At 41.9% G+C, this 24,993-nt stretch overlaps 2 protein-coding genes across 2 annotated transcripts; one reads left to right on the forward strand and one right to left on the reverse strand.

The window, feature by feature from the left end:
- Positions 1-3,951: 3,951 nt before the first annotated feature.
- Positions 3,952-11,871, forward strand: LOC111673560 (cerebellar degeneration-related protein 2-like). The gene is made up of 6 exons (XM_023431364.2): positions 3,952-4,182; positions 5,043-5,155; positions 7,446-7,594; positions 7,699-7,866; positions 9,585-9,804; positions 10,012-11,871. The coding sequence occupies exons 1-6, from the start codon at positions 4,101-4,103 to the stop codon at positions 10,621-10,623; spliced, it is 1,344 nt and encodes a 447-aa protein (XP_023287132.1). The 5' UTR covers positions 3,952-4,100; the 3' UTR covers positions 10,624-11,871.
- An 850-nt stretch (positions 11,872-12,721) lies between these two features.
- polr3e (polymerase (RNA) III (DNA directed) polypeptide E) lies at positions 12,722-24,970 on the reverse strand. The gene is made up of 21 exons (XM_023431314.2): positions 24,830-24,970; positions 23,898-24,011; positions 23,067-23,117; positions 22,838-22,915; positions 22,618-22,733; positions 21,885-21,967; positions 21,446-21,553; positions 21,044-21,093; positions 20,823-20,942; positions 20,554-20,639; positions 20,168-20,212; positions 19,974-20,065; positions 19,445-19,565; positions 18,987-19,068; positions 18,815-18,874; positions 18,074-18,231; positions 17,842-17,903; positions 17,281-17,738; positions 15,108-15,185; positions 14,347-14,469; positions 12,722-14,242 (listed from the first exon to the last, which is right to left on the reverse strand). The coding sequence occupies exons 2-21, from the start codon at positions 23,934-23,936 to the stop codon at positions 14,186-14,188; spliced, it is 2,067 nt and encodes a 688-aa protein (XP_023287082.1). The 5' UTR covers positions 23,937-24,011; positions 24,830-24,970; the 3' UTR covers positions 12,722-14,185.
- Positions 24,971-24,993: the final 23 nt, after the last annotated feature.

A 24,993-nucleotide genomic window follows, 5' to 3' on the forward strand; every position in this document is an offset into this window, starting at 1 on the left:
GCTCTGACTCAGCTTCCTGCTTTAAGTGACACTTAGTAATCAGGGCTTAGATTCATGGGTGGTAATGATGATTGATGAATTAATTGCACCACCAACATTAACTGATGCAAATATAAAATTTTAATGGAAGAAGTGAGTTGGCGAACAGAAGACTCTGATACTGGAGGATTTCCAGTGTTCCAGTTTTTTTTAATTTATTTTTTTTATCTTTATTCTCTCGAGGCTTTTTGGGTTTCCAAGTTAAAATGTCTCATAATCTCATTTCCACTGATGAACTATTACCAAGACTTACTAGCTGCTCTGTGAGGCTGCACTCATGCACAGTGCTTTGAGTTGAATCCTAACTAACATCATCTTGCTAATGTGCTGCTAATGTTTACCAGGTGTAATGTTTCACCATCTTAGTTCAGTGTGTTAGCATGCTAACGTGCTAATTAGTACACCTGAGACTAATGGAATGTCATTCGTTTTATAGATAGACGGACGGACGGACGGATGGATGGATAGATAGATAGATAGATAGATAGATAGATAGATAGATAGATAGATAGATAGATAGATAGATAGATAGATAGATACTTTATTTATCCCCCAGGGGAAATTCAGGATGGTTTTATAGGAATTTAGTCATAAACCCAAGTATAAATGAACTAGATGAGAAGTGTGTGTGACTAAAATTGCAATTACGTGGAGGCCAGAAATGTGAAGCTCCTGCTTAGTAATTGCTACTAATCAACCACGCTATTAAGTCCCTAAAATCCATTCAAATCAATCAACACTATCACGCAGAGCCGCGTGTTAAAGGTCCTTATGTCCTCAGCTAAGAACTGGTACTTTGCCTCTGGAGAGTAAGGCTTTGGTTTTTTCAAGTATTTGTATTTCGAGTATTTGTGTGGTTTTTTTTGTTTGTTTGTTTTTTTTTGTGATCTTGGTGTTGAGGACAAATTTCATTTCATATTTTATTTCACAACAGACTGACGCAGTCCACTCACTGAAAACAATACAGCCAAAGAGACATGGTTTGCTTTGGTTGTCTAATACAGACGTGTGACAAATTAGAAGAAAAACCAGATACAGGCCTGAACGCTTGACCCCTAGAGTGAGGGGGTCGGGTGGCTCTGCTCTGCCATGGTTAGGGTCCACCTGTCCCCTTAAAGGGAGGGGTCACTGCAAATCAATACAAAGTTGTTCTGAGTGACCTTTATCCTATGAGGAAACATTTCTATCCTGATGGGAGCGGTCTCTTCCATGTTGACAAAGGGTCACTGAATGGTTTGACGAGCATGAAAATGATTTGAATTATATACTATGGCTTACGCCGTCACCTGATCTCAACCCATTGGAGCACCTATCACCTAGCGCTATCCACCACCACCATCATCAAAACACAGAATGAGGGAATATCTTGTGGAACAATGTCGTTCATTTCTCCAATAGAGTTCAGAGACTTGGAGAATCAAAGCCATGGAGCATTGAAACTGCTCTGGCAGCACGTGGAGGCACAACACCTTATTAAGACACATTATGCTTTATGTTTTCCTTTGTTACCTGTATATTCAAATGACTTTCTAATCAGGGATGCTAAGACAGAAAGTATCCCTATATCTTTGATTATTGAAGATTTCTGTATTATGAATTTTGCATAATTTCACAAAAAGGAAACCGAAAAGCGATGGAGGACAAAAGGGAAGGTGAAGAAGCTGGAGCTGTACTCATCATCATCATCATCATCATCATCATCATCATCATCATCCTCTGGGTGCAGAGCAGCAGATCATTTATCATCAGCTGGCAGGATGTTTCTCGGAGCAAACATGTTTTCATCTGTCCGCGTCTGATAATGAAACTGCAATATGACTGAGCTGCTGAGCAGATGCTTTCGTTTATGTTTAGACCAACTGTGGGTCAACACCATGTGTGATGTTGCTCTGTTTAATCATTTCTTTTAAAGAACATTAATGGAAATAAAATCATGTTGACGTCGTGTTATTTCTTTTAATGTGTTGGAATGAATAATTTACAGGAAATCAGTGTGTGTTTGTTGAACATGTTGAAAGTGTCCTCTTTGTTAGGTTGAAATGACGACTTTAGTGATGTGCTTAAGAAGGAAATCGGGGGAAAATGTGAGATTACACTGCCACCAACTGTTGGGAAACAACGTCTGCAATACACATAATAGCACTGGATTTTTGTTCTTTCTCTATAAACTGAATTGGAAATCATTTGTAATCATTTTGTACGTCTTTTGTGTCTGCTCCTTTGCCCTTTTTTTGGCTGGTTCTCCTGCCTGCTGTTGGGGGAAGTTTGCCTTCGGGGCTGTCTGGTTTTCACTCACAGTGTGGTTAAGTTTAGGCAACAGAACTACTTGGTTAAGTTTAAGAAAACATCATGGTTTGGGTTGAAATAGACCATTTCTCAACGTTAACCATGTACAAAGGCTTTCTGGCACTTGTGCCTCTTTGTGTCCATTTTGTCTCTTGTAGTTGTCTTTGTCTCCTTGTCATTGTTTTTGTGTATTTTTGTTTGTTTTGTCATTTGACTTTCCAACAAAGGAATGTAGTAATTCATACGGTGACTCTGGATGAGGGGCCCCAGGGCCTGAACCACATCCAGACAGCCTCTCAGCTCGGTGTCTCCTGTCCAGCTCAGGTCCAGCCGCAGGGCAAGAGTCAGAAAACAACAATCACCAAGATGAAACCAAACACAGTTTTGTGAGATCACAAACCCGTAAAATATGTGGCCGGTCAAAAAAAGTCATCACTCCCAAATCTTTTTTCTCACTGCAAACTGTATTTTAATGTTTGATATGGCCACTGTTGTATTCCCTATGGTAATCAAACTACTTCTTTATAATGTGGCCTAATCTCCACCATAGACCCGTATGTAAACTCTTAATCTGGATTCACAAAATAACATTTATCTCCTGCTATCAGATGAATTTGATGATGATGGTGATAAAGTACAATATTTATATGAAATGTAGGCTAATGTAAATAGTTCAAGTTGTGTTTTGTCGCTGCAGCGCCCCCGTGTGTTCACCGACACTGTGATGCGATTACCACGGGTGGAACCAAAGGTGTGGTGAGCTGATGGTGAAACTCACATAGAGAGGCAGTGCAATACCGGAAGCATCTCGTTGTAATCTTCAAAATAAAAGCACAAAAGAAATGCACATCAGGAAAGAAATGTTAGAGTCCTTGGATTATTTGTTGGGTTAAACTTATATTCAAGTAAAAAATGCAACTTCTGAAGAAACTGCAGTGGGATTGCCAGTTTCTACTAAAGCTGAAGCTAAACTGTTTATATCCAACTGTTGTCATATCAGGACTGGATTGCCAAACAGGCAAAACCAGAGTTATGCTAATCCATATCCTTTTGGCCCTTTTGGCCTTGTCTCATTGAGGGACCCTGTGTAACAATCTATTTTAGGACCTTTATTGTTTACATTGTGTTCTTTTCTGTAATGTCCTGTTTTATTAAACTGCTTTTTTCAGTCTAAAGTAATTAACTGACAGAAAACCTTGGGCATGATAGCATTAGTTCATCATAGAAATACTGTGATGCTACAACTAACAAGCATTTTCAATACCACTACATGTAATAATTGACTGATTGTTTCATTTATAAAATTTCAGAAGATATTTACTGAAACCCAAGCGAACAGTCATTTCTTTGCATCTTTTTTGGAAATGTTGTGTCTGTTTTCTGTCCCTCTGTACATATTTCTAAGAAGTAATGTTAACAGCCACTCCATATGCCTCAGGTCCAGGGGCCCCCTGACTCCTTGGACCCCAATGGCCCTACACCCTGTGCCCTTTAGCCCCTTCAGAAATCAATCCCTTTCAGCCAGATTGCAACACGGTCACCAACGCTGCTTTTATTTTGAAGTGGAAAACCGGAAACATGTTCGCACGGCAGCAGCAGTTCAAAGCAGAGATCCGTCTGTCTGTCCGGTGATGAGCGCACACCGGTGCCGGCTGCAGGCGGGAAGACAGCAGCGTAAAGGACGCGCTCTGGACCGTTTCCTAAACCGTGTCTTTGTCATGTTCAAAAACCGGAATAATCCCTTGAAGTGTGTGTGAGCGTTTTTAGTCGTGAAGATGCTGACAGACATGATTGTTGAGGAGGAATTTGAGATCAAGGAGGAGGAACCGTGGTACGACAAGCAAGACCTGGAACATGGTACAATTTCCTTTCAGTCTTTGTCTTTGACCCTTTAAAGATAACATATTTAACATATTGATACTTAATCTCACAGTCAAATAACTCAAATATGCACATTACAGCTGTAACACAGAGGTGTAATTCATGTGTATCATCTAAAAGAAAAAAAAAACTAGCTATCAATCCCTGCAGATGCACAACAGAATACATTTGTAGGAATTTCCTCGCAATTATCTAAAACTAAAATGGTTATTATTTTGAATCAGCGTGTTTAATTTGTGTACAAGCTGTTTTGGTGGAGATGAAGCACCTTGCCGGCGGCAGGAAAAGGCAGAAGTCAGCAGGACACTCACATATGCGGCAAATTGAAAAAATAGAAAAGGTCTATCTGAAATGAAGAATTGACTTCCTTCGTCCCTTTTGTCTTCATCGCATGTCCTAACACTAAAGCTTATGTTTGTGTGTGAAATATTCCCACGTTCTGTGTCATATTTGTATCCCAGTTGTATCATTTTCACTATTTACTCTGGATTTTGTTAAATATCAGAGGGTGGATAAAACAAGGGGTCGGATAAATGTCAGAGGAAATTCATACCTGTGCATAAGAAATAAGCAGCAGTCCCTACCCATCAAAAACACCTTCAAGATCCATTTGCACTAATGTCTGTCAGTTAGTGAAGGTGGATAAACCATGTGGCACAAATTTAAAAAAGGAAAAAAAAAGAAAAGTCGGTTACTGGACTCCTGCCAGAAACAACAAAACCTTCCAAAGCTGCTTGTACAGTATAAGGTCCCCAGGTCTCCGCCAGTGAGACTAACCCATGAGCTCTGAAACACTGCTGTGCTTCCTTTCCCTCCTCGGTCCGTCTCCCCTGCAGACCTGCAGCTGGCAGCCGAGCTCGGGAAGTCTCTCCTGGAGAGGAACAGGGAGCTGGAGCAGGGGCTGCAGCAGATGTACTCCACCAACCAGGAACAGCTGCAGGAGATCGAGGTAAAAGAGCTGTCCGATATCCCTGTCACTAGTCTGACTTTCTTGTGTCTCTGTTAGACCTGGATATGCTGCGAGTAATGAGGCTGGACTGGGAAAAGTGGTCAAACTGTCAGTGAAGTTCCTGCTGTATTGAACTGTACAATCAGAGGTTTACATTATATTAGAAATGTCTCAATTTAGCCAAAAAGAAAAATACAACATGCTGCTGTGTAAGGACATAATCTCCGCTGGGGGTGGGGGGCATGTCCCCCTCATGCTGCTTTTTAATACCCTTGCGTCAGTCCTGAGTCTCCTCCAGTTATTTCTATACTCTGGCAGCGTTTACGCTTCACATGCAGTAGAAAGGGATTTCCTAACTTTTTTTGCCCCAGATTCTGCTTGTTTGGCAACATGCAAGCAGTCCAGCCTTGTGTGGAAGACTGCAGACACCACTAATGGCTAAAAAAGAAAAGAAAAAGGGGGTTAAAAATGTTTTTATTTACAGATAATTCTCCTGAAATGATGCTGGAACTGATCAAACATGATGCAGTAAAAGGCAGATCTCTTTGCAGTAATGATAGAAATAAAACACGTACTGAGTTTAAAGGTTCATTTTTGGAATTGGAAAGAGTTTTGCCAAATATTTTTAAATATTAGATAATAATAATAATATTCATCAGGGTCAAGTATAAGGTTTCTATGAATAAAATTATAGGTGATTATTGTTGTTATGCAGCTTTAATATTATGGAACGCATGATAAACAGCTCATTTAGAAGTCACTGTTTGTTAGTGGTGAGATTTTTATGAAATTAAGAAAAAAAAACAACTTTTATATTACGTGTATATGCTTGTTTTGTTATTGTTGAAGAGCCTTTGACTTCATCGCCTCCCCCACTTTAGAAACCAGCCCTCCACCCTTCCTGCTGTGTACCTGTCGTCTCTCTGTGTATCCCCGTGTTCACATTTAGAGATGTACAAGCAGGAACTCAGCAGCAAAATCATTAATTCAAGGTCTTATTTCAAACTCAAGTGACAGAAACTCGATCTTAACTTATGCTTTAACAGATCTTTCTGGATTTTGAAGCCTGGTTTTAATTTCCTTGAATAGGGTCAGTCCGGGTTGTCTGGCAGTAAATCCCTCTATACATGTCACTGCTGACATGTAGATTTAATCTCTCTTAAGACCTGTGCTGGATACTTGTGACGTCACAGCTCTGATTCAAGCTCATTACCTGTGTTGTAATTGATCACCCGTTTCCCGTCGCGTTTACTGTCACTCTTTACCCGGAATAAACAGAATCTAATGGAGCAGAAACGCTATGAAAACAACCCTTTTTAAAAATAGAACTATCCTCCCGAACGTTGACATACTGTACATACAACGTTACTCATTGACGTCTGACTGTTTATGTCCAGCGTATTTGTTTAGGTTGACATTGAACTGCTCTGCTGACGGCAGGTCTGTTGTCAGCGTGAAGTTGGTTTTCAGCAGGTTTCAGTTTGTGTGAGGAAAGGTTCAACGTGTCCTGGCTGCAACAGCTGATAAGATAAAGCTGTTCTTAAAGAAATTGTTCCACTGAGGGAGCTTTTAGAGACATTTAGGTGCTACTGGGAAATAAGCGTTTCCATTGTCTCTTTACATTTCTTCAAAGTTGCATTCCTTAAAATTAGCACCTAAAACAGCTAATTAATAAGAATAATGATGATAATAATAATAACAGGGGTTTAGTTCCCTCATGAGCACCTTTTTAATTAATAGAAACTCCCGACTCTGCTGGTAATTTAACCTACTTATTATTTATTTGTTTGACTTGTCCACATATTTCATGTTTTATAGTAAAAAATATTACATTTAGCCTTGAATCGGAAAGAGGAGGTTTAAGACATGAAGTCCGTTTGTTGGGATGATGACAGACACCCTTCAAGTCAGAGTCCATCATACAACATCTAACAACTTTTAAAAGAAAACTTAAAAACTACCTTAATACTGTGGATTTTTTCTCTCCCGCAGTATTAATTGTCATTTATATTTACTGATAATCAATTTCTCTTGTATTTAAAATACTTTTTTTGCAGTGTTTTTAATGTTCCTGTGTCTTTTTTTTTTTAATGTGTATTTATATATATTTTTTATTCTAGTTTAATGTATAATATCAATCTATCCAATAATAATGATAACAGTAGACTGGATGTGTCATTATTATAGACATCTCAACAGATGCAACAAACTGTCCTTTCCCTCATGTCCTCACCCCCCGTCCCTCCCGCTCTCGTCTTCACACTTGTGTCTCTCTCTCTCTCTCCTCCAGTACCTGACGAAGCAGGTGGACCTCCTCAGGCAGGTCAACGATCAGCATGCTAAAGTGTACGAGCAGCTGGACGTGTCGGCCAGAGAGCTGGAGCAGAGCAACCACAAACTGGTTCTGGACAACCGGACGGCCCAGCAGAAGATCCAGGGGTGAGACGGGAGATGTAGAAGTGTTGGTGGGCAGATTCCCCTGGTTTCGGATTAAGATATCCCTCATCAGTGACCTAACAGAGCTCTGTATCTTCTCCGTGCAGGCTGACAGAAACGGTCGAGCTGCTGCAGACGCAGGTGGAGGAGCTGCAGCATCAGGTGGAAAAGCTGAAGTTGAGTCCTCAGCCTCAGAGGCCTCCGCACGGAGAGAGGCGGTCGCCCCGCGGCAGTCAGAGCGTGTCCTGCCTGAAAGAGCTGCAGAACACACTCGGGTGAGGATGCTCGAAATGCTGCATTTACATCAGTGGTGCTGAAAATGATTAGTCAGTTAATCAAGTAGCAGACAGACATTAAATTAGAGAACAGTTTTGATAATCAATTAATCGTTTTAAATCAAAACGTGAGAATTTGCAAGCGCTGCTCATCGCCGCACTCGGACGGGAGAAGAGATGAGAGGATTCGGCTCACAAGGGTCGAAAAAATTAATCAAACCCTTTATTAACTTTTGATAAATTTAAATGAATTTAAATTATTAAATCTTAATTGCATTGTCACTGATCCAGAAGCTCTTTGTAAGCTTCAAGAAGGGAAAGAGCAAATCCCGTCTTCAGCTCTCCTCTCTGTATGTGTGCTAATCCTCCTCGCTGGCAGTCGGCCATGTCTACCTCACAGCGGTCTGAACGTTTCATGCTGCGGTCACTTCCTCTTAAACTTGGACCAAGACGAAGAAGTTCATTCACTGCCTGAGTTTAGTCTGTGTGTTGTGTAATCCTGCGAGGGCCGCTCCATTAAAAAACATCCAGGTCAGATGGTTGGAAACTTCACTGATAAAACACGACGGGGAGATACGAGACGGGTCCGAACGCGATGTACATGAGGTTGGAAGGACAGAGGTCGAAGTCTGAGCCGGAGGGAACGAACATGTCTCAATATCTCTAATTGATTCTTCAGCTGATTTCTAATCGCCTTGGTTCTACTGATAAGTTCTTGTTTCTTCTGTGCTTAATGTGCGTTTTCTCTTTATCTTACATCACCTGCTTTTGTGTTTCTCTTTTTTCCTGTTGTTTGGCTGTGTATTGGTTTGGCGTATTTTGGTTAAAAAAAGAAAATACTGTATACATAACATACCTGCAAAAATATACACAGGTATCCAAAACTGATGCAGTACATATTGGGATATTTATAGACAAATACAAATATTATAATAAACTTCTTTTTTAAAAATGCATTAAAATCCCCACTGTTCGCTATAAAATATACATTTTCTGTCAGTTAGGCGTCACATGTACGTATCCTCTGTAAAAAGACTGAACCTGGCTCGTGACCTTTGGTACATGTTGTCATCATCTCGCTCCACTCTGCATTTCCTGTCACCTTTCACTTTGTAGTGAAAGTCACCTTATAATAAAGCAGACAAGCGTTGAAGATAAAATGCCAAGGTCAGTTGTAAAAGAGAGGACAAAGTATCAGCCTGCGTGGGTGATATAAAAGATACTGGTTGATTAAGAATAGGTGTTGAAATAATCTTCACTCAAGGTCCTCTTATTGGCCTGGTCTGCAGGTTTTGACTGTATCGCATGGTCTTCAACAGCAGATGTATTAAGTGTAGCCGTTGAAACATTTCATTATTGTGGTGTTTGTTAAGACCTATAGTCCATTCATTCTATGGATGGAAAGGTCAGTCTGTCGGACCACCAACTGGGCCCTCTCTCAGTTCCCTGTCTTTATGCTAAGCTAAGCTAATCAGCTGCTGGCTTTAGCTTCATGTTTACCTTACAAGAGTCTTCTCGTATTACTCTCAACAAGACAGAGAATATTCCTTTAAATAGACTGGTTGTTTACTTGACGATAGATGGATGATCAGCATTCATCATATTGTAAAATCATAAAATCCAATCAGAAACAAGGTCTATGAAAAAGTATGGTAATAGTAAACATGGGTTTATGACAAAAATCCATATAGTTTATAACTGTCTGTGTTTCTGTACAGGTACGACTACGATCCTGATGAACCCTCAGACGACCTCGTGTCCTCCGACGTGTCGTGGCGCGAGGAGGAGCAGGCATCACTGCGACAGTCCCTGCGCACCCTTCAGACTCAGTTTGCCAAGGAGCGTGCTCGGAGGGAGGAGGTGGAGCGAGGGGCGGAGCTGCTCGCCGGCGAGAACGCCACGCTGGAGCAACGGCTGACGAGGCTGGAGGGATGTCAGGTGTGGTACATTAACAAATTTTTGACTAGGTGCAATTACATAAATATACACCAGTAATGTCAGATGAAAGGGTGAAAGATAATCCAACATTATTAACATATAAAGGAGAAAAAAGTTGCTGCTCTGCTCTTTTCTTTTTATTCTTGGATTCATTGCAGCATTCATTCACAGCATCGCTTTTCTAAATCACTCTTCTCTCTTCTTCAGGCCAGAGTGTTTGAGCTGGAGCGTGAGGCTGAAGAGCTTCGTCAGCTCTGGAAATCAGAGTCCTCTACAAGATCCTCCAGGCCGGACGTCATCCACAACCTGCTGCCGGACTCGGTGTTCCTCAACCCGGAGGAGGAGGCTGAGGGGGATGCAGATGTGGGCAAAAGCCCCAGGGTGCTGAAGCGCTTGGACAGCGAGCGGCTGATGAAGGCGCTGCAGATGCCCGACTCCCCCGACAGGATCTACGACCATGAGTGCTCCTGCGTGCGCCGAGCCGAGGTGGTGAAGTATCGCGGGATCTCGCTGCTCAACGAGGTCGACGCCCAGTACAGTGCCTTGCAGGTGAAGTACGATGAGCTGCTGCGCCGCTGCCACCTGGGGCCGCACGAGGACGAGCAGGACGGGCAGAGCCACAAATCGGTCCAGACCCCGTCCCTCGCCGGTGCTTGTCCTGCTCTGACGGACATGGAGGACTTTGAGGACGACTTCCACCAGCCGGAGTACAAGGAACTTTTTAGGGAAATTTTCTCCCGCATTCAGAAAACCAAAGAGGACCTGATTGAAAACAGGGGGAGATCCTCAGCTGGTGACGTGCTGCCTGTTTTGAATTAGTTGCTTCCAAAAAAAAAAAAAAAAGAAAAAGACCTGCTGCAAGATAAATCGCCATCTTCCAGTTGCAGAGCGACTCTTTGGAAAGACTTACTAAGTGTACACTTTACTGTACGTTATTTGCCCAGAAATGACCGGCAAAGGGGTTAAGACACAAGAGTGATGCAGGAACACGAAGGCCCAAACACCACCAGCTCACGTCTCAGATGTGGCTCATTTTGCACAGAAACACCAGTGCCTAACGCCGCCGTCTCTACTGTCCAATCGCTCTACCTCACTTTGCACAGCCCTGTTTGTAAACAAGCTCCTGAGGAAATCATTTCTGGGGAATAATCTGTCTCCTTTTCATAAGCTGTATCAGTAACACTTTATTTTAAAGGTCATGGTAGTTTCCTGTAATTCCCCAAAAAGAAATGGACAGACTTTTTTAAGTCCCAAATTAACATACCCCTTTCCAGGAAACTGGAATATTACTGTGAAATGAAAGATCTGTAAAACATAGTGCTACTGTTGTATCTGCTCTTTGTGTACTGATCTCCTATGGTCGAATGTGAACTTTTTCATTTATTTTTATTTTTCTTCTTTGCAACTATGGTAAAAAAAAATGTAGCTTTCTTGGTGATAGTTTTGACTAGGCCTATATGAACGACCAATGGAAAGGGGCGACCGATATAGCACCTGATGTTATATCGGTGAAGGAGGTGAAGTAAAAGCTGGTGATTCAAGGTGCTCAAATGTATTTGGATTTTTCTAATTGTAATATGCATTTCTCTTAAGTTCTACTTGATTATTGAATGTTAGGTTAGATGACTGTGAGTGAATGTTATATTAAAGGGAAGTTCGGAGATTTACCAAAATAATAACTCTATGTACCTGATAATGTAACGGCCTCCTGGTATATTAGCCTCAGGAAGCCACGTATGATTAGAAGCTGTTGCTTTTGCTGCCTGTCGTTCCCGTGTCCTTGTTTAAGCTTAAAGATTATGCACATATTTGTAGACGTCCTGTTAAATCACATTGAGATGCACTTTAGAATTGCACAGGCATTATTAATGCTCCTCCGACACTTTATATTTCTGTCTTGTGTAGTTAATGCAAGTGTGATGTGCTACTGTTTGAATCATATTCTAGACCTGAATAATCTGCAGTATGTATGTATGTACAATGTGTTTTTACCTGTTTCATGACTGGACCTCATAGGGAATGTTATTGCTCTGAGCCATAAACCATGAAGCAAGCTGAGACAGCAAATGTGTGTTTCTTTTTTTGCTGAGTCGGTCCATTGTAAAGAGGATTAGACCTTATGTATAGATTCTGTGTCACAGTCAAACCTGGACGTCATAGGTCTACTGTGAAAATGACAGAATAGTGTTTTTGCCGTCTGATGTGTTAAACTGCTTTAATGTCGGCCGTCCACACGTCCTGCTGGACTTCAGACAAACCCAACACATCAGCCTAAAAATAAAACTGACCAAAGAATAGGCATTAACAATTCAAATTAGTTTCGCAACACCCCCGAGCCCCATGGGAAGTGGTGTTGTAGCAGCAACATATAATCTATTATATTTGCGATATTTCCCGCCATATGCAATATTTTTCATTACATAAAAAAAAAAAAAAAAGCTGCAGTTTTGGAGTCCGACCTGATGAGTCCGACTCTGAAACATAAACTACAATAATATAATTGTGTAATATAAAAAAAAAACGCAAACAACTGAAGAATAAGATACAACAATGTAATTATATTATAACCCCTCACCCACTCACGATACTATCATATATCGCGATATTTGGGCTGGACTGTATCGAGATATTACATTTTGGATATCGCCCAAGCCGATTTAACATCATAAAAACAGTCTGTTTTGTTCTGTTGTCCTTTAAACAACAGTCTGCAGCGAACATGAGTATTACAGTCAATCTGTTCAAACAAAAAAGGACTAATAGAAAATAAAGATTTAACCTTATTAGTCGAGGGATGTACGAGGCAAAATGTCCCAGTTTCTACTGAGCTGCTGTTCAGGCACATTCGAGTCAAATCATTCTCATCTCATATCACCACCGACATCTATAATAATGACAAAACAACTCACAAAACAAGTTGACATAACAATGTTTATTGAGCAAAGTAACAAACCAATGAAAAAAAAAAAAATACAACTGTCATTTTCTGATGTAGGAAATTCTAAATTTAGCCTGAAATGAAGAACACTTTCAGATTTAAGGTCTAAATGTCTTGAAGTATCTCAGTGAAACTAAGTGATATTGTTCCTGTAATTCATCATATGAGTGGGTGGGAGTTTGTCCTGAATGCCTTGAGAGGCAGAGGCACTTTAGATGGAGGCTCAAGATAGCAGCACATGGCCATAAACCAATGTATCCATAGCAACAAACTCCCCCCATCACCCAGACGACGGTCCAGTGTTTGTACTGGGCCAATATCCAGTCCATAGACACCATTCATCCATTCCACTATGTTTGTACGACAATCCCAACAGATTTATGACAAAACTTTATTCCAAGTTGCATCTTTATTGGCTCTTGTCAAAATCAGTCACTCAAGTTTCTCTCACATAGGAAAACCATTTGAAACTCTGTACATTCAACCAGGAAAAACAAAACCTCAACATCACGCTTTTAATCCACTTCTTCTCAAATGTTTGACTAAATAATACAGAAATGTGGGAAAAGCCACATTTGATGTAGCAGCGTCCAGGTCCATGATTGCCAAAAACAAAGTGATTTCAGTTGAACAACATGAGAATAAGTCATGAGGGACTTTTTGCAGATTTTTTGCATAATTTTTTTTCCCTTTTGTTTCACATTTGTCGACTCAGGAGTTTGGCAACGTTTCCCCGCCTATTGGCTTTAATTTTTATTAAGCACGTCACTTCATCCATCTTTAAAGCTCTCCCCTTTCATTTGTGGATTAAGGGTGGAATAAATACTCTGTTCAGTTGATATTCTTTAACCGAGTCAGTTAATGGATAAAAAAATAAAAAAAATAAAATCAGGTTTAAGGTTTTTTTTTTTTTTAACCACAAGGCATTAAACAATGTTTGCTTTGTTGATAATACAGTAAAACGTGTTTTCTCTGGCAAAATTTAATTAAGTTAAATGAAAGCACTCTGAGCCACGGTTGCTTTCCGTAGTAAACACCACCCTGATCTGGGAAAAGTTTAATTCAAAAATAATCAAACATGAGGTCATAAATCCAGAAATCAACTGATAAACCGTATATGTATCTTGCCATTTCTTCATTTTTTTCCTAATATTCATATTTCCCCCTCAGATTCTCCAGCTGTCAGTGTGAGTATGTGAGGAGTTTCTATCCTCCGTGCAGCATCAGAGTGCTCACGTTAACGTCAGAGATGCTTCAGTTGAAACGGGAAAAGCTTCGTGTTCTGAGCAGAGCAGACGGCTGACATCTTTGTCCTCCAGTCGCCCGCCCTCAGAGCTGGGGCGAGCTGTGATTGGCTCTCATCTCTCTTGACTGCCCTCCCACTGGACACTCAGGAGAGGATTTGATTGGCTGACGGTGACCGCAGGAGGTAGGATCTCAGTGTCAGGACTGTATCGTTCCCTTGAGGTACCACATCCCTGCGTGGCTGCTGCAGCACTCCTGGAACAACAGAGAGAGACGTTAGATCAGTGGAGAGAGAGAAAAAAATAAAATTTAAAAGTTCCTTAAAAAAGGTGCAATTTAAGTTTCGTCACCACTCTCACCTTGAGCAGCCGGTCAATGTCCGCTTTATTGACGTCTCCAAACTCCTGTGCCAGTCTGGCTTGTATCATGTTCCTCCTGACCCGGTAGTTCTTTGAGAACAGGTCGAACAGCAGCCGACGGTGCTGCAGGAGCAAACACATCAAACAATTCATTTAAAAAGGGATAGTGCAGCATTTTGGAAATCAGGTAATTGTTTCCCTGACTACAGTTAGAAGAGAAGATCGATACATCTCTCGTGCGCTTGTTGAATTCGAAGCTAGAGGCAGCAGGAGATGAGATTTAGCTTAGCATAAAGACTGGAAAGGGGAAACAGCTAGCCTAGCGTGTCTGAAGATAACAAAAGTTGCCTATCAGCACATATAAAGGTCAACGATTAACACGTTAGATTTTGTTTATTCAATCCTCAAACCAAAGTGTTATTGTTACTCCCAGATGTGAAGAAATACAAATGACCCCCCCTCCACTCGTGTAAAACCACAACAAACAAACTAGTGACCTTTAGAGGCACTGAACTCAACCGTCTGCTGTCTGTAGCTTTATATTGTGCATACGTACGCAAGATAAAGAGCAAATAAGCATACATCACAAAATGTCATACAACACAGGTCAAAGATGAGCTCTCGTGGCTCTCGTGTGGTTTCTGAAATTCATGAGAAATTCACTGATCGCTGAAGTGATGTGTGGCTTGTGGTGCCTTTCAGCTGCAAGTACAGAGAGACGAGAAGGATGTTGTGATAAAAGTGATGCTATCAGTGTTTACCTTGTCGAAATCCTCTCCAGTTTCCCACAAACCAAACACCTTCTGTTCGTCGGGGGCTGCTGTGCTCTGAGCGGGAAACTACAATCAGAAGGAAGGAGCAAAGTTAGAAAAGTGACTGACCTCAGCAGTCAAACCAAAAGGTTGTTTAGACTGGCAGAACTGTGTTTATGATAAACACAATAAAGCACGCATGTTCATCAAAACCTTGATCCAAGCGTGCAAAAGCCATTTTATTCAACAGTTCACAAATTAGAACTAAATGGAAACTAGTTTCCTTTGTCTCAGACACTTATTTGGATCTCTTGTCGAAGAGTCAAAACAAGAGCAGGCCGACCACCAGAAGGATCAACATTGAGCAGCCCAAACCCTCCAGAAACAACCCACTGACTCAAAACTGATCTAAGAACTGTCAGACACCCAGACAATATTAATACAGTGACATAAACAACAAGTCACCTGATTCCAGATCTGCCTGCGTTTGCAAACAACCTGTCGGATTAACCCCCGCCTCGGCAGTAATGAGCTTTGCTCTGAGGCCAATAATCTGTTGCATAATAAAGATGGCAGCCAGCCATTCCCTCCCCCACAGTGGTTGAAATCCTCTCACGTCAGGGATACACATGGTATAAGACCTAAGTCCAGGACAGGGCTGGTCCTGGCAGGAGACCTGGCTGCTTGATGAAACAGGAGGATGTGGCACGGACCACGCTACTCCACACCCTGCGAGCAAACACCGCACAAAAAGACAGCCGATTAAAAGTCGACTGATAACAGACCACATATAACTATATTAATCCTCCGAACAGCAGCCTTAGTCCAAACACAGAGCACAAACACACAGAGCACACAGAGCACACACACACACACACAAAAAACACACACACACACACACACACACACACACACACACACACACACACACACACACAGGTATCAGGTGCTTGTTGGAATTTGAGTGGAACCTGAGAACCACTTCTGCATTACTTCAGTGCACCTGCTCCTTTACAGGCAACAAAGCTTGCAAGTAAAACAACCGTTAATGTCGTTATTTCATGAGAAAACTGATAGCAGTGTTTGAGCTGCTAGAGAGAAAACCACCTTATGCAGCACCCACGCAGTTTGACCCCGACACAGACCAGAGTTTTAGCAGCTCCTCATCCAAGACAAAGGGGACAGTAATCTCTGCGTTTCAAAAAAAAAAAACCTGACGTGCAGGTGAAACGGGGGATCACTTCATTCTACTTCCTGCTCAGATGTGGTCTCTGAGTCCATCTCAGCAAAAAAACAAAAAACATGGCCCCAACAACAGATGTTTGACACTGGGGTATATCTGAGCCATTACCACATCTCAGTTATGTTCTGCTCAACATTTCAGTGACTTTGCTGCATGTACTCAACAGTGGATGTGGTCACTGGTATTGTTGTGCGTGTCTCACTTCTTCCTGTTGTGTTGCACGATCTGTGCACTGACTGGTACACGCCCATTTTGTTGCACTAGTCAGTTTGGTAACCTGCTGTCCCGTGTTTGTATAACTTTATCTGTCGTTTCATGAGAATTAGCCATCTGCCTGGCACATTTACAGAGAAGCTGATTAATGTGCACCGTCTGTGTAAATTCAAAAAAAAAAAAAAAAAAGAGATGATCAGGCAGAGAACAGAAGCAAATTGGCACAAGAATTTCTTCATCGACTTTCCAGAATATGTGGTATATTACAATGTACTGCAACATTTTATCTATATTCCCCAACTCCAGCTACACATTATACGTGCCTTGTATTAATATGTTTCATTAAGCTAAAGCCACCGTTTACTGGCCGAGTGTCAAGACAGAGGAAGCTGTGGCTGCTGTGAAAACTTAAACTTCTTGTTTCCTGCCTCAAAGCACAACTAAATGCTGTGCAGAGTTTTGATGCCTGATAATCCTTGAACCGCGATTTCCAGGTGTTTGCTTAGTCACCTTATCATCGACACCTTTTGCAACACACCCGCAACAATGTTTTGCCAGACCACTGCCAGTCTGAACACAGCCTTAACAGAGTGTGCATTTCACTGTTTAGGCTCATAGAGACAAAGACTGAGAGAAGGGAGGAAACTAGATGCATCCAGTGTGAAGGATTTCGATTGAATCCTTCATTTTGACCATAAAAAGGCGAAGTCCTGCCCGAATACTCACAGGCACCATTATCTGTTTGCAGTGGCAGAGCAGTATGGCGTCCTGTAGCATGTGGTCCGAGATGGAGTGAAAGACGCTCCGTCCCGCCGGTATGGAAGCCAGGTGGAGGTTAAACAGCCTCTTTAGCTCGTTCAGCGTCAGTACAAAATGCTTCCTGAAAGTCTTTATCACAAACTCCTGCAGCTCCGGGGACGCCGTGTTGCCGTTAGTGTGATCGAAGCCGGGGGAGGTGGCACTGGGGTACCCGTTTACAGAGCCATTGGGGATGCAGGAGGAGGAGGAGGGGTGGCAGGAAGTGTCCATAGGCTCGTCTTCCTTGTCGCTGACGGGTTCCTGTTTGATGTGGAAACCGCCTCCTGCCCTTTTGGCGTCCAGGTCCTTCTGAAGGGACGACTGGTTTTCTTGTGCTCGCTCCTGAGCCATCTTCAGACGCTGCTCTCCGCTGACATGGACAGGCTCTACAACACAGACATCATCTCCAGTAAGATTCATCTCTGCTGAACGTTTAATGTGTTATTTATTATCAACAGTTGGCCGTTACAAATACAAGGTGATACACACCAGGCTGAGGGGAATTCTTTGGCATGAAGTCTTCTTTAGAGAAGTTAAACACCTTTTCCAACCTTTGAAAAAGAGACAAGAGATTGGCACAAATAAAACCTGATTAACAATCAACCATCCTCCAAGAGAAACATTTACTAGCACTTCTATGATTGAAATAATACTCCAGTGAGATAGTAGAGCTTCTTCAGTTAAAACACATTATGCCCCTGCTTCTCTGAGTGTAACCTACTTGCTCTGGATGCCGAGCCACAGCATGTGTTGCCTGTGGGCAACATCTGGGTGCTTCTTAATGAAGTCTACATCAGTAGGCAACAGGAACTCCCAGCCCCGGTTGATCCGAGGTGTTGCCACATGCTCCAAGAACTCCTTCACATCCTCTGGAGGAAGCTGACGGAGACAGAAGGAAGGACTTGTTTAGTCCCGTTTCCCTGAATGAACCATAGCAACTGCTGCCTCCGGGCGACAGGAGCAAGCTAGAGCAAGTGTTCAAAGACACTCCTGCTCCACGAAGCTGCTCTGCCTCTGAACAACCCACGACTTTATTCTGTACCTGCTTTTTTTCTGTAAAATGAATCAGAGGAATACACTTGAAGAATAACCAACCAGTTGCACCTTCAGGCACAAATGAACAATCCAGTCTAAGAAACGAGTGATATTACCAAAGGGAAATTATGACACCTCCGCAAATAACATCCTTGGATGTGCTGTATGTTACTGTATGTATGTCACACCCCATGGGACTAATTTGCCATGAAATGAGCGCTGAAGGCAGCACGTATTCTGAGGTCGTGTACCTTAAAACAGTTCCAGTTTTACTCTGCTACTTCCAGGTTATTAACACTCCAGACACAACAAAGATTTAAACACTCACATGCTAATGGGGTTTCTTGATTAAGATTCACAGTTAAGAAAATTCTCTCTCATGCCATCTTTGGGTAAACGTGGTATTTTGGTCATGTGTGATCCTTACCTTGATGATGGCTGCAATCTCCTTTCTCATCACAGAGCGCTCCAGAGTGAACCTCCACATCTAAAAAAAAAAAAAGGAACCAACAGCTGAGTCAAAACTAAACTGGCCTAAAATCTTGGGCCTTAAAGATTGGTTTAACTTGGAGTAGTGCCATGACGTGGCAGCAACTCACCACAAAGTCTCTGCCACGACAGAGCACTTCAGCAGGGACACCACTGTGAGGACTGCAGGTGTTTTTAGGATACAGGACATCACTAAGAAAAAAAAACCACACACACACACACACACACACACACACACACACACACACACACACACACACACACACACACACACACACACACACACACACACACACACACAGAAACATCACTCAGCTGCTAGACCAGTGTTTAATGTGGAAAATATTAAATTATAAATAACACAGACTCTCTCCTGAAGGCTGCGACGGCCTCTTGTGGGTTCTGTCAGGTCTAACTTTAAATCCTTATTTTAATCTATACATTTCAAATGTGATATTAGTCCTTACAATAAAATCGGTCTGCACTGGAACAATGGGTACACTCTTCATATTGAATTTCCACACACAAGGGGGAAGGATTCTGTTAAATAAAAGCTGCTTGGACTCACCTCTTGACAACCCAGTTCCCCTGAACCAGCAGCGCCACCTGTTGGATGCAGCGCAACACTGAGGTCGAGTCTGTGCCGGAGGCGAGGAGGCCCATCAGGTTAGCGAACGGCATCACCTTGACTGGAGATGAGATGAGAGAAGATGTCAGAGGAAGGAAGGGCAGTCATCGATCTTAAAATTGAATCGCTGTAAATCTGATGCAGTTCAAAGAAAACTGACAGAGGGTGACTACTAGCAAAAGCCATGACCAAGCAACAGATCTGTCATTTAAATGCCACCACATAACATCTGAGTGCATCCGACATTACATTCATTTGTTCTGTAGCCGAGGAAGAAGTTTTAAACAGTTTCACAAAGGTCTGATATCATTACTGATGCTCCGTCACCCCCGTCTGGCTCAAACAAAAACTGCATGTGAAAATGGAATAGATTTTCTGTTTTAACAATCAAAAAGAATACATATAATATTGTCTCTCCATTGCCCCAAAACAGTTTCCTTTCTTGACCAGTTTACATATGTAAACCCACCATTCTTCATCAGGGTCTTCACTTGCTCTCCCAGCGGCAGAGTACGCAGCTGAGCCATGGACAGCACATTACTGGGACCAACAGGCTTCACACTAAAAGTCCGAAAAAAAAAGAGATGACGGTAATGATTCATTTCTGGAACAGTCAACCAGTTTAACATCTACGATTCCCACAGAAGATTGAGGAATGCTTACACTTTTTCCTCTGTGAGGGGGGGCATCAGCATCGCCAGGTACTCCCTGAGAAACAATACGGGAAAATAAGTCAGAGAGAGCAGTGAGCAGGTAAGGAGGAAAGCTTCAGGAATTACATAAAGACATGGGAACTAGTAGTCCATAGTCTTAGTAGAAGATCATTACTTTTTAAAAGTGCATCTACATCATCCACCATGGACCAAACACATGCAACAATTTGGACATTTATTCCTAATATTGGAGACTGAACATTACACATTGAATACTGGACGACCGGGAAGACAATAATGGCTTTTGCATTACCAAATCAAAAGAATACGGCACAGACTGCAACTACCATCATACTCCCAACTCCAAGTCAAAGTAATGAAATGCATTATACTCACTTAGGAGTTTTGACCAGCTCAGAGTTCTCTGAGGCGTCCACCGACTGACAGAACATATACTGCCTTTCATGCTCTGAGCGACCGTCCTGAGTTTAGGTGACATGGCAAAGACAAAAATGATGAGATAAGACATGAAAACATAGTGAGAACCAGTGACCATTAAATTCGCCACACTATAGAATAACATATCATCACATGTATTGTGGTGAATTGTAATCAGATGTGCAAGGTGTCAGCTGACAGTGCTGCACCCTATCAATACCCCATACCTTGACACTGTGGTAGTGCAGGTGAACCCAGGGCTCCTCCGCCTGCTTCTTCTGGAGGAACTCATAGGACTGGATCCTCCTCTGCCGGGCCTGCTCCGACTCAGGACGAGCAAACCTCACCTGGAGTGAAAAAGTGGCGGGAAATTGATCAGTTATGGGTTTTCTTGAGCACCTGAAGTCCAGGTGATCGTGAGTTCACGTGTGTGTGGACGAGTTCTCACTGTGATGGCCTTGGCTTCTTCCTCAGCCTCATCCTGGGAAGAGTCTCCACCTGCAGACAGAAGACTGTGGTCATATAACAGTCTTCATATCCAACTAGATCTGGTAACAAGGTTTTAAGAGACACTTTTCAAAGCTGATGAAAGCATCAAGCTTTAAAGCTGTATTTTAAATAAATAAATAAATAAATAAATAAGGTGCTGAAACACAAACATGTGAACTCTGCTGTAGGAGCTTAGGCTTGCAACTTTCCATTGTTTTCATTGTCAATTATTCTGGCAATTATTGCCTTGATTACTCGATTCATTTTGTCTGTAAACTGACAGAAAGAGTGCAATGCAATATCTTTAAATGGCTTGATTTGTCTGAACAACTTTGTTCAGATTAAAAACAAACAAACACACCTTCATTGGCTGCCTCCCTCTCTCTGGTTTTGTTGTCAGCCTTGTCCAGGTAAGAGAAGCTGGGTCTCATCTGGAGGATTCCCGTCAGAGGTGTGACGTGAAGCTCACCTATTGACATCAATAATAGAACATTCAGAAACCAAACCCTGGTTTTGATCAGTGATAATGCAGCAGTGGATGATTGTGGACTCATGTTTATGTGTCATACAGTCCAGCGTATTGACATATTTGGTTACCTTCAAGATAAAGATGGTAAAATTGTGGTAACTTAACACTAAAAGATAAGAAAATGTAAGACTGATAAAGATTCACATGGACTCTGTGAACATATAAGTGACCTTTGTGTATTTACAAGAAGCAGAAGCAGCAAAGTCAGAACAACCAAAACAGAAGCATGGTGCTACAGTGGACTACAGAACCACTGGTTATTGGATCAGACCTTTGCGAAACACAGCAGCAGCATATCTGGAGGTGTTGGTAGTGGCTTGGATGGAGGAGAAGGTCTGTTTGTCCATCATTTTCCTGGAAAAGAAAAGTGAACAGTTTAATGACTCAGCTTCATTTCTAAAGAAAAGTCAACTAAAACTTCACTTGCAGTTTGCAGCCGCTCATCGAGGGATAATTTGACATTTCGCGAAATTCGCTAAGTTGCATTCTTGTTGAGAATTAAATGAGAAGATTGATATCACTCTCACATTGTCAGTTCACAGGATACAAATCTACAGCTGGGAGAAGGTTAGCTTAGCTTGGCAATAAGACTGAAAACACGGAGAAGCAGCTAGCCTGGCTCTGTCTAAAGGTAACAAAATCCACATACCAAGATCTATAAAGCTCACTACTTAACACGTTATGTTTTGTTTGTTTGATTCGCACAAAAAGTGGCGTACAAGCAACAATTTGCCGGGTTATGTGCCAGACTATTTCTTGGCTATGACAATCAACCAGTCAGCCAAGAAATAATTTACCTGCTTCGAGTCTTAATTCTAAGCTTTCTTAGCAGCTGCTAGCTGTAACTTCATATTTAATGAACAGATACGAGAGTGGTATTGATCTTTTCATGTAACTCTCTGCCAGAAAGTGTAGATGATAACAGTTCCTACATGCGAGTGGTAATAAGAGCAGACATACAGCAACACATTAAGATCTTAGCTGAGGTTTGACAGTAGACGTACACTGAATAGGTGTTGGTTTCGTCATAAGCCGTCCCATCCACATTCAGAGCTATTTGCTCTCCCTTACTGCGACAGTAGTTTGGACTCATTGTGTTGATGGCCATTTCCAACTCCACCTGTATTGTGATTAGTGCAAAAACATTACAAACACTTTCAGATGAATAAACATTCTTGTTTTCTATACTGATGGGTTGTAAAGTAAGAAAATAGACTTTTGTACCCTTTGTTGCTTGGGTTTGATTTTAGCCGTTAAGTGGTTGACATCATCATAGGTCATGGTGGCTGGTCGGACAGGGTACTGTATCAGAAAGACAATGAAGCTGATTAAGTGACTCATGACATGTAAATGAATCACAGCACAGATTAAAAGAATCAGGACTATTTTAGGAATCTGTTCATAAAAGGAAGATGTACTCATCAGCATTAAGTCCAACAAAGAAAAACCTTACCTGGAAAAGATACAGCTTGTCTGCGAGGCTTTTTGCAAGGTACACATCAATCTACAGGAAACAGAAACATTGATCAAAAGCTACTCTGACTACACAAACCAGTTTGAGGAACTGGTAAATGTTCCCATTCAACCTTTCCTAAAAAGCCATTGTCTTGACTTTTTAGAGATGTCCGCGATTGTTTCTGATGCTGTTTGAATGTGCTTGTGAGAGTGTGAGACTAACTGTGTTTTGTTGTGTGTCCTATCTCTTGCCCTATTTCTTTTGCTGTACGCAAACCCCTCTTGCCAAAGATCTTGATCTCATTAAAATGACCTGATTGGATAAAGGGTATAAATAGTTCTCAAAATATTTTCCCATCTCTTACTTTCATTTACTCCTCAGCAGCAATCCCTGGCCTCATGCTACCCTACATTGAAATTCTCCCAGTGCAGTGTGGTATACAGATATTAAAATATGGAAAAGGAGAGCACTGGTATATGTTTATGAATCAGCAGATACCCCGAGTTGAAGAATTATATTTATCAGTGCATCGCTACCTATAATCATAAGTAATGCATTTGCTGGGGACTATTTTTAGACGTGGATTAATATATACTTTATGAGCGTTTCCAGTTCCAGATAAAATACAGTGTCTGTGTTCATAAGGATGAACACCTACTGAAATAGTGTGTATATAGTCATTGGTGTGTTTAAAACAGTCAACAAAGGGGGGCTACAGCACAGAGGAATAAGCTTTCAGCCATATGGGCAACACTTGTTAGCAGGACAAATTCAGTATGAATTAAACTATCAGCAGCTTTATCCTTTAACTTCAGCCTATGGACATACCTCTTCTATAATGGGGTCATCGTCATCCCCACTGGCCATATTGAAGTGAGCAGAGCAAGGAGGGGAGAGGAGATGAAACAGGAGGGGAGCGGCAGCAGATCTACAAGATCCAACCTGGAAACAAAGAAGCACTAGGTTACAGGGTTTTATTGTGCAGACACGCACTCCCATCATTCAACCAAGTTGCTCCACCCAGACTGGTAACAGAGAAAACAGGTGACAAGCAGCTGGAGCACTAACAAGAACAATGTGATTCAGGATACCAAGATTACATCAAAGTTCTATATCATTTTGTCAGGGTATTTCAGGGTGTGAGTGTTAAGGAAAACTGTATCTGTATGAAACCTGCCCATACAGTGAACCAGTAAAACCACATAATGAACAGAAAGACCATGATCATGCAGCCTGTCAAGTGGTGCTACCACATACAGCCAGGTAAAACTCACATGATGTAACACACTGTAATCCATGTTAAATGACTGCCCTTCATACAAACACTTTGAAACAGACACTGAAATACCTAAGACATAAAACAGCAATGTCAGACTGTTATAAAACTTTTGACAAGCTATTATTATTTAAAAAAGCACAAGTTTCTGGCTACGTTAGCTGCATTAGCAAGCTAGCATCAAACCATCCAGCCACTTGTCACAGGCCTGCGCCACACTGTGGGTTACATTTTCATTCTTTTACAAAAACATACTTCTGTAAAAGGAAGCAGGACAAAGAGCAGCAAGCTCAACATTTCCCTTTCGTGTAAACAAACGTATAAGTAACGAAACTAGCTAACAGGCTGCAAACTAGCCTAGCCAGGCAACTTTAGCCTAGCATTAGCAAGGCTAGCCAGTCAAAATAAGACACAGTCAGTCATCGGGGCCTGGTTTAACCCGTCTTTTCTCCTAGACGGCATCCAGCACAGATTTAGCTCTCACCTGCACACTTCACTGTACAGTTTTAGCTATCTCATCCGTGTGAGGACAGTCCAGAAATGCGGTGCGCACAGGATGAGACGTCTAGCTAACGCAGCTGAAGTCTGCTGGTGTCGGTACCATGTTGACTCTGCTCCACACAGACACGTGGGGAGGAGCCCAGGCCC

This window comes from Seriola lalandi, unplaced genomic scaffold, assembly GCF_002814215.2.
Source record: "Seriola lalandi dorsalis isolate HSWRI2012SDOR001 ecotype SW California unplaced genomic scaffold, Sedor1 jcf7180002054920, whole genome shotgun sequence".
Taxonomy (NCBI): Eukaryota; Metazoa; Chordata; class Actinopteri; order Carangiformes; family Carangidae; genus Seriola; species Seriola lalandi.